Source organism: Hemitrygon akajei, chromosome 7 (assembly GCF_048418815.1).
Source record: "Hemitrygon akajei chromosome 7, sHemAka1.3, whole genome shotgun sequence".
In the NCBI taxonomy this organism is placed as follows: domain Eukaryota; kingdom Metazoa; phylum Chordata; class Chondrichthyes; order Myliobatiformes; family Dasyatidae; genus Hemitrygon; species Hemitrygon akajei.
Genome location: NC_133130.1, coordinates 71,661,284 through 71,676,462, shown reverse-complemented (window position 1 = coordinate 71,676,462; position 15,179 = coordinate 71,661,284). Strand labels below are relative to the sequence as shown.

Sequence of the window (15,179 nt, the reverse complement as noted above, 5' to 3'; positions counted from 1 at the left end):
ACAGAACACCAGCCTCACACACATACCACCTCCTTTCCACACTTAACACAGGTAAACCTACCTCGCCTCATCCCGTTACCTCTTAATTGGCAAGGAGTTTATGATTTACTGGATGCTGTACTTTAACTGATGTTTGGAGCAAAGATATGCCAAAATTGTTTACAAACCTCGTTAAGCAATCCTTAAAGGAGCAGGGCACTTCATTCATTAGGGAAAGAACAAAGTAGGGAATAAAAGTCTTTGATAAAATGCTAGTACAACCTGGACCTCTGACAATACAAATTCCATCAGGTGATCCATTCACTCAAGATAATGCAAATCAAGTTTTCAATAAAGCCCAACAAGATGTGATAAGTAACCGGGTTTATTTTTGCCTTTCATTCACCATGATCCACCATAAAAACTTCTGTCTTTAAACCCAATGGTTGAAGAAAAATAAAATATTATTTAGTTACCAACACAACTAAAGCAACTAAAAGTAGAGCGACTTCAATTGTCTGTTACTGATGGAATATCAGATTTCAGTCATTGCTCAAACACGTTCAAATATTTTCACTCTAATGCAAAGAACTGGCACAAGAACAAAAATATGGAACCCAGCTCCTTTCTATCATTTAGGTTTTTAATAGCATTGCTGTATGAAACAGTGTATAGAGTGCAGTGAAGATGTATTCTGAGCACTTAATCCCAGAACCAGCCTCAAAAACTATATAGAATATTGCCATCTTATTCAAGGAATGCCAGGTGTTGCACACAACTCTTCCCATGTAGTTTCAAAACTGAATCTCTGCATCTTTCCCATTTCTGTCATTCCTTTCATCAAGGAAACATCTTAACAACAGGCCAAGTTTTTCTTGAAGGTGAACTGGTCATATCAGAATCAGTTTCTTGATCACTCACTTCTTCAGGTATTGGTTGAAATTTTCTAAATGATATATAATTTACACTTCCACGTCGCACAATAAGTTCTTCGCTTTCCAATTCCTCTGAAGATGAATTTCTTCCTGATATACTGGCTGCATATGGGTTTTGAGGTTGGAAATTCTTTTTGTGTGATCTTTTAAATATCACAAAGCAGAGGGCTAGTGCTAGTGACACAAGCAAGAATGCACCGACAGCAGATGCAGTTAAGATTTCTTTAATGCCAAACGAGGACCGAAAACCAGAATCTGAAAGAAATCAAACATGAACTCTAATTTACTTTCTTACCCAAAAAGGTGAATCTACTTCTATAACATTAAATTTGGTTGAATGTTGTTGAAAGGTAGAACATGGAAACATTTAATTTTTCCCTGAGAGAACCGAACAGAATATTTCACTTTTCTCATAACTACATAGAATAGTAATGGTGAACCCAAGATCATTGCCATTTGGGCACACACCAAGTAACACATGCCATGGTAATTTTGAGCAGAGATTATTAATGCATTAAAAATAATTATGGACTAAATGGAAAAAGTCCAAGTCTAGTTGCTTATTTTGTTTTATTATAGTACCATTATATTAGTATAACAAATAGATTGAAATCATGTTAGAAATCTTCAGAAATTATTATTAATCTTTAAGATCCATTAAAAACCTTTCTAATTGTACCACACAAATGTGAAGATGATATAGTTTGGTTATATGCATAAAAGTAAACAATTTACATAGAGACTTTTGTGACTGCAAAAATAATGACAATATTTTGTATCTGGCTTGTATTGTTGTTTGAGAGTCATGTATGTAGCATCAGTTTCATCAGCAAGGCTACTGCTGCAGTTAGACTTTACCAAGTTCATTAAAAACGACTCATCAATATGGTGCTCATAATGCCTTGCAAGATTTTCTAAACAGTTAAAAGTTTCAGAGATCAAATTCCAGAGTTTCAGAACCTCCATCTTAACTTTTTTTTTTTTGCTTTTGTTACGAACCCCGTAACTGGGTTACTTACCAGCAAAGATAAAGACGTCCGTTGGAGTCTGGTGATACTATTTTTAAACCGTATTTATTGGTAAAAATACACAAAAATATCAATGCAAATATACAAATATACGTCGTCAATACTAAACCTAAAAGTGCGGGTATAATAGTAATCAATAAGAAATAAGCTCTATCGTTGTCTAGGGGATAATGAATTGTCCGATGGAAATATAAAGTTCGTTTCAGTTCACACAGGCTGCGGTGTTTGTTTGTCACTGTGTTGCAATTGTTAGAGAGAGATAGAAGAATGGGAACAGTTAACCACTATTGTTTTTGCCAACCTTCCTTTATGATTTCGATCCGTTGGTGTCTCGTTGTTGTGGCCGTTCAAGTATGACCTCTCCTTTAGCTAAACCGTTCTTCCGTGATGAGCCCGCCACCCAGGCGAGGGAGGACACACACGAGCTCTCACCGGCTTTCGCTATAAAACGCTGTCACTGGATATCTAGCGTTTCTCCTGGTGTGTCTGAGGGGTGTTCCCCAGACCCGACTTTTATCCTCACTCACAGGGTCTCAGATGTCAGTCAGGTTGGGATGATACAATCCCTCAACCAGATCACTCTGGCTGTCACGAGGGGTTTCAATGAATAGTACAGTACTCAATACACAATTCCTTCTCCAAGAGACAATAGCAGTAATTAGTGGTTCCGTTCCGCTTTTGTTAGGAGACATTCCACTACCTTGTGTATTCTGCGTTGTCTATAACAACTGCCTTTTCTGTATCCTGCATCTCTCTCTCTCTCTCTCTCATTACTGAGATGTGTATCTCTCTCATTCCCTGGGTATCAAACCCGAAATAATAGCAATCTTGCAATTCTCAAAAAGGAGGGGGCGACTTTGCACCCTTCGGCCCATCAGAGTTGCTCCACATTCATAACACTTTGTTCCAGTCACTAATTGATCTCTTGCCAGTATTTTCTAGCTCAGCTTTTAAGTCAAATTTCTGCCTCCAAATTGAGCTGCTTTGTAAAACAATCGCATTTCAAAATAATCCAGATCAATCCACTGCAACATTTTCAAGTTTTATATTATGAATTTTGCTGTTTCTTTAAATGGCCTGAACTTAGTGAATCTTAAAGAAACTTGTTCAGTAGCTAGCCAATGATGCTCGAAACTTGTATTGGGAAGCCCAGAATGAGTTGTTCCAGGAATTTCAATATCTTTCATGGGTTTTTTTAAAAAAATCTATTTATTTAAAAAGGTTTGAGAAATATTTTAAAGTGCCATTTTCAGCACAATTAAATACTTCATTTGATTTCCAAAGAGTTTTTACATCATACATAACTAAACAGCGTTTTGCCAGATCCCTGTAATTTGGTGCAAGTTATTTGAATGAGGAACAATCTGCAAAACTGTCTGCAAATCCAAGCAACCTCAATTCTTGAGAAGAAAATTTCTCACTCAAAAACAATTTTAATTAAGTGTTCAAATTATTTAGAACAAATAAATACAACACAGGCCCTTTGGCCCACAATGTTGAGCTGACCCTTAACCTTCCCTTCCCACATAGCCCTCCATTTTTCTTTTATCCACGTGTCTATCCAAGTCTCTACAACATTCCTGACGTGTCTGCCTCTACCATCACCCACCACAATAATACATCTACCCTATGTTTTCCTCTAAACAGCTGAAAGTTGTGCCCCTATTAACTATTTCCACCCCGAGGAAAAGTCTGGCTGTCCACTCAATCTGTGCCTCTGACTTTATGCACCTCCATCAAGTCACCTCTCATTCTCCTTCACTCCAAAGAGAAAAAAACTCTTGCTCACTCAACCTGCCCTCATTGGACGTGCCATCTAATCCAGGCAGCATGTTAGTATATCTGCTCTGCACCCTCTTAAGGCTCCACCTCCCCCTAGCTGGTGACCAGAACTCAATACATTCTACAAGAGTTGTCCAACCAATTTTATATTTGCAATATTACTTCAGCTCTCGAATTCAATCCTCTAACTAATAAAGACCAAAACAACATACACACTTTGACCACAAGACATCAGAGCAGAATTAGGCCATTCAGCCCATCAAGTCTGCTCCACCATTTCATCATGGCTGATCCTGGATCCCACTCAACCCCATACACCTGCTCTCTCTCCATGTCCTTTGAGGCCCCTGTAATCAAGAATCTATCAACTTCCATTTCAAATATACACACAGCCCTTGCCTCCACCAGAGTCTGTGGCAGAGCATTCCACAAATTCACTACTCTGGCTAAAAGGAAAATAAAATCCTCCTTACACATTCTAAAAGGTTGCCCCTCAATTTTGAGGATGTACCTTCCAGCTCTGGATACCCCCCACCATAGGAAACATCCTCTCCACATCCACCCCATTTAGACCTTTCCACATTCAGTAGGTTTCAATGAGATATCCCGCATTCTTCTAAATTCCAGTTAATACAGGCCCAAAGCTGCCAAATGCTCTTCATGTTAACCCCTTCATTCTCACAATCATCCTCGTAAACCTCCTCTGGACTATCTCCAATGACAACACATCCTCAGATTATGGGGCCCAAGAATGTCGACAATGCTCCAAGTGCAGCCTGACTAGTGTCTTATAAAAGCTCAGTATTATCTCCTTGCTTTTATATTCTATTCCCTTTGAAATACATGCTAACATTGCATTTGCCTTTACCACAGACTCAACCTGTAAACCTTCTGGGAGTCTTGAATGAGGACTCTGAAAATTCAAATAAATGACATCTATTGCCTTTTTGTCCAACCTGCTTGTTACTTCCTCAAAGAAATCTAATAGATTTGTCAGACAAGATTTCCCTTTACAGAAACCATGCCGACTGATTTATCTTTAGCCTCCAAGTACCCCAAAATGTATCCTTAATACTCCAACACTTTCCCCAACCACTGAGGTTAGGCTAACTGACTTACAATTTCCTCTTTGCGCTCCTTAAAGTATGGAGTGACATTTGCAATCTTACAGTTCTCCAGGACCATGCCAGAATCAAGTGATTCTTGAATTATCATGATTAATGCATCTGTCATCTCTTCAGCAGCTTCTCAGGATTCTGGGATGTAGTCCATCTTGTCCAGGTGTCTATCCACTGAGCACTTTCCCCCCTTCATAATAACAAGGGCACTCATTCCTGCTCCCTGACACTCAGTCCTCTGGCATACAGCTTGTCTTACACAATGAAGACTGATGCAAAGTACTTAAGTTCATCTGCCTTTTGTCCCCCATTACTACCTCACCAACATCATTTTCCAGTCAGCTCTCACCTCCCTTTTACATAACTGGAAAAAATTAGAATCCTGCTTTATTTTGGCTAGTTTTCCCTCATTTCATCTTTTCACTTACAGCTTTTTAGTTAGATTTTAAAAGCTTCCAAACCATCCAATGTCCCATTCATTTTGGCTAACTTTTGCCCTTGGCTTGGCTTTTATGCAGTCCTCAACCACCTGATCAACTTCTCATCACCCTCTTCTCATCGTTACCATCAGGAACAGCTTCTCTGCCATCCAATTCCAAAATGGACATTGAACCAGTGACCACTACCTAGTTTTGCAATAATATTTTAAATTTAGCTGCTTAATATACATATACTTACAGTAAATCCTATATTATCATGTATTGCATTGTACTGCTATTACTAAGTGAACTAATTTGCCAGTGATATTAAACCCGATTCTGATCCTGAACTTGTGCTGCAACTTTGCCATTAATATGAACCTCAAGATCCCAGTTTCTCCACATTGTTTAGAATCCTGCCAATAACCTTGTACTGTTCCTGCAAATTCAACCTCAAAGTGTATCACATCACTTCACCCGATTGAACTCCATCTGCTGCTTCTCAGCCCAATTCTGTATTCTGTTAATGTTCTGTTGTGACCTACCATACAACAACCTTCTAATCTACACTATGCACAACACCGACGCATGTCATCTGCAAACTTACTAACCCACCCTTCCACTTCCTCACAGGCCATTTAGAGATCCCAATGATCCACAAATCTGAAATCCTTCCCTGCAGTCATACATTTGCCTATTCTTACCTTCAGCAGTGTGTGGCATGGGCAAGAATGCAGAGACTACTACGCTTGAGGTACTGCTTTTCTGCCCAACTCCTTATTCCTTTTTAGGACCTCATCCCTTTCCCTTTCCAAAGGATTGGGGCTAATACATGCAACATCTGGTTGCTCCCCCTCCCCCTTAGGAATTTTGTGGCCCTAACCCAAGACATCCCCCAAATAGAATCTGGGAGGCAACATGGCATCCAGTAGTCTTGCACTTCCACAGGATGTCCCATTGTTCCCCTGTCACCACTCTCCTCCCTTCCCTTCTGAGCCAGACTCCATTTCAGACAACTGGTCATTGTAGCTTTCCTCTGGTATGCAATTCCCACCACCCCACCCACACTATCTGAAGTGGTCCTCTGCACAATCTTCCTATTCCCTTCCCCTCTCCTGATGGTCACCCAGCTGTCTGCCTCTTGCAACTTGGGTATGACTACATCCCTGTAAGTTCTTGTCCGTCACCTCCTTATTCTCCCAAGCTGAAGGCCATTCAGCTCCAGTTCTCCAACACTGTCTGTAAGAAGCTACACTTTGATACACTGCTCACAGATGAAACCATCTCCCACATTTTGCTTGATGATCACACCTGGGAGTACAGATCCATCATTCCTTGAAAGTGGCATCACAGATAGGGTTGTAAAGAGCTTTTGGCACACTGGCCTACATTAAATGAAGTATTGAGATGTTATGTGAAATTGTGCAAGACGTTGTCAAGACCAAATTTGGAATACTGTTTGCAGTTCTGATCACCTGTATGCCAATAGGAAGGGCATCAATAAGATTGAAAGAGACAAGAGAAAATTTACAAGGCTGTTGCCAGGACACATGTTACAGGGAAAGGATGAGTAGGTTAGGACTTTATTCCCTGAAGCACAGGAGAATTGATAAAAGGTGTACAAAATTGAGAGGAGAAAGACAGAATTAATGCAAGCAGGCTTTTCCCCACTGAGGTTAAGTAAAATGTGAACTAAAGATTATCTATTAAGGCTGAAAAAGTGAAACATTTAAGGGGAACACAAGGAGGAATCTCTCTACTCAAAGGGTGGTAAAAGTGTGGAGTAGGCTGCCAAGGAGTAGTAGAACCAGGTTGTACTTCAACAGTCACGTTTGGATAAGTATATTCACAAGGGGTATGGATGTCTTCGGTCTGCATCTTGTTGATTGGATGAGACAGCGGGCCAGTGCAGCGCAGACTAGACAAGCTGAAGGGTCAGCTTCTGTATTGTGGTGTAGTGTTGTACGACATGCACAGAGTTGCTATCTCCAAAATGGTTAATTTGGCAGAGGGATAGCCATGCATCTTTTCATTATGGGTGGGGCTTTAAAAATGCAAGGGCAGCACTGTCAACTTGGGCATGTGTGCCTTTGGTTTGCCACCCAATTGCATAATGAGTATAATAAATCTCTATAGATTTCAGTTACTCACTTTTGAATAATTTGATTCAAGGATTAATTCAAATTTGTTATTTCAGTCCAAGAACATAAAACCCTGAAAAAAGTTAATGCCCTTTTCAATAAACTTTCCTTTATGGTCTCTTACCACTTCATTTGATTGCATCCTCAAGGAAAACTATGATGAAAAATTGTAAGGCATTAATCAAGTTCAAATTTTTGCGATGGGTATGCATACCTAGAGTCATAGAAAAGTACAACACAGAAACAGGCTCTTCAGTCCATCTAGTCGGTACTGAGACTGTTAAAATGTCTAGTCTCATCAATCTGCTCCTGGACCATAGCCCTCCATATCCCTTCCACCATGTATCTATCCAAACTTCTCTTAATGTTGAAATGATTGACATGCACCACTGGGCATTGGCAGCTTGTACCACACTCATGACTCGGAAGTCGCCTCTCAAGTTCTCCTTAAACTTTTCACCCTTAAAACCATCTCTGGTTGTCATCCCTCCAAACCTCAGTGGAAAAAGCCTGCTTGCTCTATCTATTTACCCCACCTATACCCTCAATTTTGTATACTCGTGTATAAATACCATGAAAATTAGCAGCAGCACAGTACATTACTAACATTTCTGAAAACAAAGTTATTGAATTAGCAAACAGCACAGTAAGATTCAAGCAGACAACAGACCAAGTTTTTAAATAAGCTAACAGTTCCACTCAAGTTTCTTGGAAAGTAGTTTTCTCCAAAAAGGAGAAAATTTCCCCCAGTACTACCATCTGCCAACCAAGCCACCTCAGCAGTATTTTGCAAAACATTTAAACCAGTTACTTTTGAATAAAGACCCAGTGAAGAACAGGGTATTTGTAACATTTGGTAGAATTTGATATTTGTGCACACATGGAAGCATGGGGATTTTTTTTTGGTCAGGCAGGTGAAGAGCAGAACTGGCAGGCAAGAAAAGCTGAACAAATCCAAATGGTAGTGTCAAACACTGTATAAAATTAGTTTTTAAAAAGTGATCCTAAACATTTATACCACTTTCACATGAATTTGTGCAAACAATAACACATTTGTTCTTGTAGTGCAAAGGATTTTTGACAATTAGTTTCATGGCCATATGATGTGGTCTAAGTTTATACTCATGTTTCATACCTAGTTCCATACTACTGTGAATGGCGGAGTACTTCATTGTATTGTACACAATACCCCACCATATTCCCAGAACAGGAATTGCTTTCCAGCTCCTCAGTTGTTTCCTGCAACTTATTCTGACCTAGGTAGTTTACAAGTGCCCTTGGTGTAAAACAAGCAAATGGCAGAAATGCTGTTTTGATATTGCACCATGGATATTTTAATATTTTGATATTGTAGCAGTAAACCTTGCTACATTTTCCCCCACCATTAGAGGGAAACTGATTGTTTTCTTGATTCAAGTTAGCTCTGTAAAGATGTTGATAACCCTAAAGTGAAAGATCACATCTATTCAACTTTACATATGCACTTAGAGAACGGAGGTTGTTGGTTAATTAAAGAACTGGAAAAACATGCATCATCTGAACAAAAGTGGAGTTTAAAAACCTACAGCTTCACACCAACATACAAGTTGAAATATTGTTACAATTAATGTGCTTTATTCATCACCATGAACAGGAAAAACAAATGTAATGAGACAGACCCATGAGAAAGTAGTCTTTCCACATCCCTCTACACTGATCTTTGGTGTGTAGACTAGCTTTCAATTCCACATTTGATAACTAAAAAATAAAAGTTTCCATTTCCTGTTGGCATTCAAACTCTAATGAAGCTCCTTCCCAAATTACAAGACTGTATCATTATTGGATTCTTTATGTAGCCCCAAAAAGATTAATTTTTCTGTATGACCCTGCAATATGAACAATTCATACTTCAGCAATCCAAAAGCTGTTGATACTGGAATCTGGAGTGAATCTGTTGGGAGGTCCTGATACAGGTTTTTGACCCAAAACATCAACAATTCCTTCACGTCCCCCACCCTTCCCCCATAGATACTGCTCAACCTATTGAATTCCAATTAGTTCCTCCATACGCAGCCTCTGTAATAGTGAAAACTACAGAATGAAACCAATATCACCTCCCATTCACTTCAGACACAAAGATCTGATTTAGTTCCTTCATTTCTGTGCCCCCATAGAACAAAACAAAGGGAGAATTTCAGGACTTCAGTTTTGTGGAATAGTATAGCCTGTCAATACAAGGGAGCAAGGTTACATCTAATAGATGAGTGTCTTTAGTACAGTCAGCAGCTATGGCTACTTTGGCATCAAAAAGAATTTTAAACTCATTTCCTAGCTTTCAAGCAGCATATTTTAATTACCTTTCACTGTTATCGACACCAAGTAGACTTGTCCGTTATGCATGTTAGCTACCAACTTATTTGACAAGCTGTTCAGATGCGTCTGTAGATTGTGTTTGACATTCTCTCCATCTGGACCAAAGTGCAGTTCATAGACAAATTGGAATCCTGAAGGACTGATCCTGCAATGAACCATCACTAATATCATAAATAAGTCTACAAATTCTGGAAATCCAAAGCAACACAAATTGATGCTGCCTGGCCTGCTGAGTTCCTCCAGCATTGCATTGCTAACAGTCACTGTAAAACTGGATTGGCCAACAACACAACAGTTTTTTGTCCATTTACTTCCTCACTAAATTCCAAACCTAGTTATTTTTTCCTACATGTGACGTTGTGCACATTGCTTAATATGTGATCAATACTAGTTTATGCTTCATAAAAAATTTCACATCTTAATTTATAATCATTGCACAGCACCTTACTGAATTCTTTCACTAGCTCACTGCTGATCTACTCGACTTCAAAAATAAAATTATTTAATTGGTCCAAGTTAGTCAAACAGTGAATAGTCAAACTAACAAAATTTGACTAAGTGAGCTAAAAATAAAGAACAGTTGCAGTTTTCACTATTTTCCATAGAGCAGGTAAATTTTCAGATTGAGAGAATGGACTGAAGCAAGAACTTTAAGCTTTTGGTCAATTATTCTTGCATCATAGAATGTTCATACATGTTGCATATGCCTATAACAAGCAAAGGCAATGGAGCCAGACACCATTCACCAGTCGAGTTTAATCGAGATTAGTTTTACTTTGAAGTACTGTTTCCCATAGCAGTTAACAAGATTGGCACAACAAATATTTGAGTTCATTGGAATGTCAGGCATGTTGTTGTTTGACAATTATACTAATCAGTCTACACATTGACTGATTTACAGAAAATGACTAAGGAAAATTGTGCATGGGGTGGCACAGAAGCCCAATACAATTTTAGGAGCAGTTTCTTCCCTGGCACTAAAGGATTCCTGAACAGCCCATGACCACCACCTTGTTATTTGTCTTTTCCACCATTTTTGAAACTTCTCGCAACTTTCATCTCCTGCACAGTACTGCCACAAAACAACACATCAGTGATGATAGGGCACTATGGTATGTAGCAGTTAGCACAATGGTATCTCACAGTTCAATTTCAGCGTCGTTCTGTAAGGAGCCTTTACACATCCTCCCCGTGGGACGGATAGATAGATAGATAGATACTTTATTCATCCCCATGGGGAAATTCAACTTTTTTTTCCAATGTCCCATACACTTGTTGTAGCAAAACTAATTACATACAATACTTAACTCAGTAAAAAAATATGATATGCATCTAAATCACCGTCTCAAAAAGCATTAATAATAGCTTTTAAAAAGTTCTTAAGTCCTGGCGGTAGAATTGTAAAGCCTAATGGCATTGGGGAGTATTGACCTCTTCATCCTGTCTGAGGAGCATTGCATCGATAGTAACCTGTCGCTGAAACTGCTTCTCTGTCTCTGGATGGTGCTATGTAGAGGATGTTCAGAGTTATCCATAATTGACCGTAGCCTACTCAGCGCCCTTCGCTCAGCTACCGATGTTAAACTCTCCAGTACTTTGCCCACGACAGAGCCCGCCTTCCTTACCAGCTTATTAAGACGTGAGGCGTCCCTCTTCTTAATGCTTCCTCCCCAACACGCCACCACAAAGAAAAGGGCGCTCTCCACAACTGACCTATAGAACATCTTCAGCATCTCACTACAGACATTGAATGACGCCAACCTTCTTAGGAAGTACATTCGACTCTGTGCCTTCCTGCACAAGGCATCTGTGTTGGCAGTCCAGTCAAGCTTCTCGTCTAACTGTACTCCCAGATACTTGTAGGTCTTAACCTGCTCCACACATTCTCCATTAATGATCACTGGCTTCATATGAGGCCTAGATCTCCTAAAGTCCACCACCATCTCCTTGGTCTTGGTGATATTGAGACGCAGGTAGTTTGAGTTGCACCATATCACAAAGTCCTGTATCAGTTTCCTATACTCCTCCTCCTGTCCATTCCTGACACACCCCACTATGGCCGTGTCATCAGCGAACTTCTGCACATGGCAGGACTCCGAGTTATATTGGAAGTCTGATGTGTACAGGGTGAACAGGACCGGAGAGAGTACGGTTCCCTGCGGCGCCCCTGTGCTGCTGACCACCGTGTCAGACCTACAGTCTCCCAACCGCACATACTGAGGTCTATCTGTCAAGTAGTCCACTATCCAATCCACCATGTGAGAGTCTACTCCCATCTCCGTTAGTTTGTGCCTTAAGATCTTGGGCTGGATGGTGTTAAAGGGTGGATTTTTTGCAGGTCCTCTGGTTTCCTCTCAGCTAAAGACATACTGGGTAGGTTAACTGGCCATTGTAAAATTGTCGGTCAGGGACTGCAGGGGTAGCGTGGCTCCTAGGGCCAGAAGAGCATACTTTGCACTGTATTGCTAAATAAACAGATTCTGATTCCAAATTTTATGATTTTAATGTCCACTTAGTAGTGGCAAACAAGGGAAGAGAACTTAAAGAGCAAGGGGATAGCATACTTAATCAAGAGACCAGAGCTGTGCCAAGTCACATTTGGGTTGAAATTGAATGAAGATTGTCATTATGTTGGTGTAGGTCAGACTCGCAGGAAAATAGTTATCATTAAACTATTCTTTCCAAAGAGTGGAGTTCTCTCTTTAGGATGGCAATTATCCCTTAATGCATTTGTGCATTGCATACGAGTTTAGCCCAATGGTTGGTTTCAAATATTTGAATTAAGATTCAGGATTGTTTCTTGTCATTCAGTACACTAGTGTAAACGGACAGCAAAATGATTGTTACTCCACATCCAAAACAGCATAAAAATACACTAAGCTTAAAGAACAGAAAATAAACCTACAATAAATATGGGTTATGGGGAGAAGGCAGGAGAATGGGGTGGAGGGTTTAGAGGGGGATAATAAATTAGCCATGAAGTTGCAGAACAGACTCAACGGGTCAAATGGCCCAATTCTGATTCTTTGTCTTAAGACACAAGTCAGAGTGACCTATAGAGCCCTTAAATGTGACTCTCAGTAGGTCAAAGCACGAATGGCAAAATATCAAGGGCATAATTGAAGGAAACAGCAATTATCATGGAAGATTTTAATCTACACACCAACTGGACACTAAATTGGCTAGAATATGGTACAACAATCTTGACTGAATTATTTTTTTAGAGCAGTTTCTCATAGAGCCTGCTTGGCTATTTGATATTCAGGGAGCGGTGTTTCAGAAAGCCAGCGTCCATTATAAAAGGACCTCCAGCACTCAGGGCATGCCCTTTTCTCAGTGTTACCATCAGGTAGGAGGTACAGAGGCCTGAAGGCACACACTCAGCAATTCAGGAACAGCTTCTTCCCCTCTGCCATCCGATTCCTAAATGGACATTGACTCGTTGGACACTACCTCACCTTCTTAAAAAAAGTTTTTATGTTTTTGCACATTTTTAAAATCTATTCAATATATGCAATTGATTTACTTGTTTATTATTTTAATTTTTATTTTTTTCTCTGCTAGATTATGTATTGCATTGAACTGCTGCCATGTTAAATTTCATGTCACATGCTGGTGATAAACAAACTTGATTCTGATGGACTTCAGAAATGGAAGTCAGAGGAGTTACAGAGAGTTTTTACACTCATTGTCTGCAAGCATCTTTGTAATCTTTTTGCCTTTGACTTTTCTGTACTCCTTTTTCTCATTTAACTTTTGCATTGCTTTTTAGTGCATGGATTCCCATCCCTTTGCCATAGTAGTTTAAACCCATCTCAACAGCACTAGCAAATACTCCCCCCCCCCTCCCCAGGAAATTGTCCTAGTCCTGCCCAGGTGCAGACTATTTGGTTTTTCCACTGGTCTCACATCTCTCTCAACCGTTTCCAATGCCCCAGGAATCCAAAACCCTCTCCTGCATTGCTGCTCAAACCACATTTATCTCAATGGAGAAAGACAAAGTACAGAGAGCTTTTTGTTCTAATGTACGGATCACAAAAAGCTAAAGGGCAAGTCCAAAAAGTAGTAAGACAGCAAACACCATTTTTAGCAGTTGTTGCAAAGGATGCAGGTGGGTTTTATTTTTGCAATTGGGCAAGCCTCCATTGCAATACTGCCTACAGTTGTCAGCTTATGTAAAAAAAAATGGTAATGTTGGAGACAGTACAAGAGGTCCATCAGGTGAATTCCTGGAAATGAGCATCGTCCTCTGAAGAGAAAATTGTTTTGCCCTGTCCTTGAAGTTCAAAAGGGTGACATTATTAAAACATACAAGATCCTCAGGAGTCTTGACTGGTTAAATGTTGGGATGTTTTCATTAATAGGAAAATCTCAAACTGGACGACATAACAATAAAGAGCCAGTCATTTAAAACCACAATGTAGAAATTCATACCCAAGCTAGAATTTACTGTGAGCAGTTGGTGGGAGCTGGAGCATTCAAAGTCTTTAAAGGGGAGGTTGTTCAATATTTGGTGGATCAAGTGAGAGGGGAATGTGGAGAAATACCAGAGAAGTTGACACCAGCATAGATCAGCCATGAGGTGCTTGATGGCCAACTCCTGGCTCCCATTTTGTACATTTCATGGGAGTTTAAATACGCAACAAAGGCAGTTGTACTTTTTTTTGGCAATGTGTTACAAATGATACTTCCAAGTCCATCCGCTGAGCCTCAAGCTGCTCATTTCTGCCAACCCTTCTGTCTCTTTTTCCTCCACCCATACTTCCATGTTGATCTGAACCAAACTCTAGTATCTAGAAATCCAAAATACTGGGATCTACAGGAATGGTTGAGGTGGGGGGGGGGGGGGGGGTGTAGAATTTGTGTTCTTCCTAAACCTCTGCTGGTGTCCAAGAATCCTGAAGTGTCTTGCACCTCACAGGCACGTGTGTAGCACCTTAATTGATTTACCAAGGGTAAATCATGCTTGACTAATCTGTTGGAGTTTTTCGAGGATGTAACCAGGAAGTTAGACGGGGGAGATCCAGTGGATGTAGTGTACCTCGATTTTCAGAAGGCATTTGATAAGGTCCCACATAGAAGATTGGTGGGTAAAATCAAAGCTCAGGGCATCGGGGGGGAAGGCATTGACATGGATAGAAAACTGGTTGGCAGATAGAAAGCAAAGGGTAGCGGTGAATGGGTGTTTCTCGGAATGGCAGGTGGTGACCAGTGGGGTATCACAGGGCTTGGTATTGGGACCACAGCTGTTTACCATTTACATTAACGATTTGGATGAAGGCATAGAAAATAACATCAGCAAATTTGCTGATGATACTGAGCTGGGTGGCAGTGTGACATGTGATGAGGATGTTAGGAGAATTTAGGGTGACTTGGATAGGCTGGGTGAGTGGGCAGATACTTGGCAGATGGTGTTTAATGTGAA

General features: G+C 40.1%; 1 protein-coding gene across 6 annotated transcripts in view; it reads right to left on the bottom strand.

The window, feature by feature from the left end:
• Positions 1–348: 348 nt before the first annotated feature.
• Positions 349–15,179, bottom strand: part of LOC140730557 (uncharacterized) — a 45,816-nt gene continuing 30,985 nt past the window's right edge. For 5 of the 6 annotated variants that reach the window (XM_073051185.1, XM_073051184.1, XM_073051186.1 and 2 more), the window contains 2 exons: positions 9,739–9,899; positions 349–1,169 (listed from right to left, as the gene is read on the bottom strand). In XM_073051185.1, coding sequence (XP_072907286.1) covers positions 820–1,169; positions 9,739–9,899 — 511 coding nt within the window. In that variant the 3' untranslated portion in view covers positions 349–819. The remainder of the gene's footprint in view (positions 1,170–9,738; positions 9,900–15,179) is intronic. The other variant, XM_073051187.1, reaches the window with a different exon arrangement.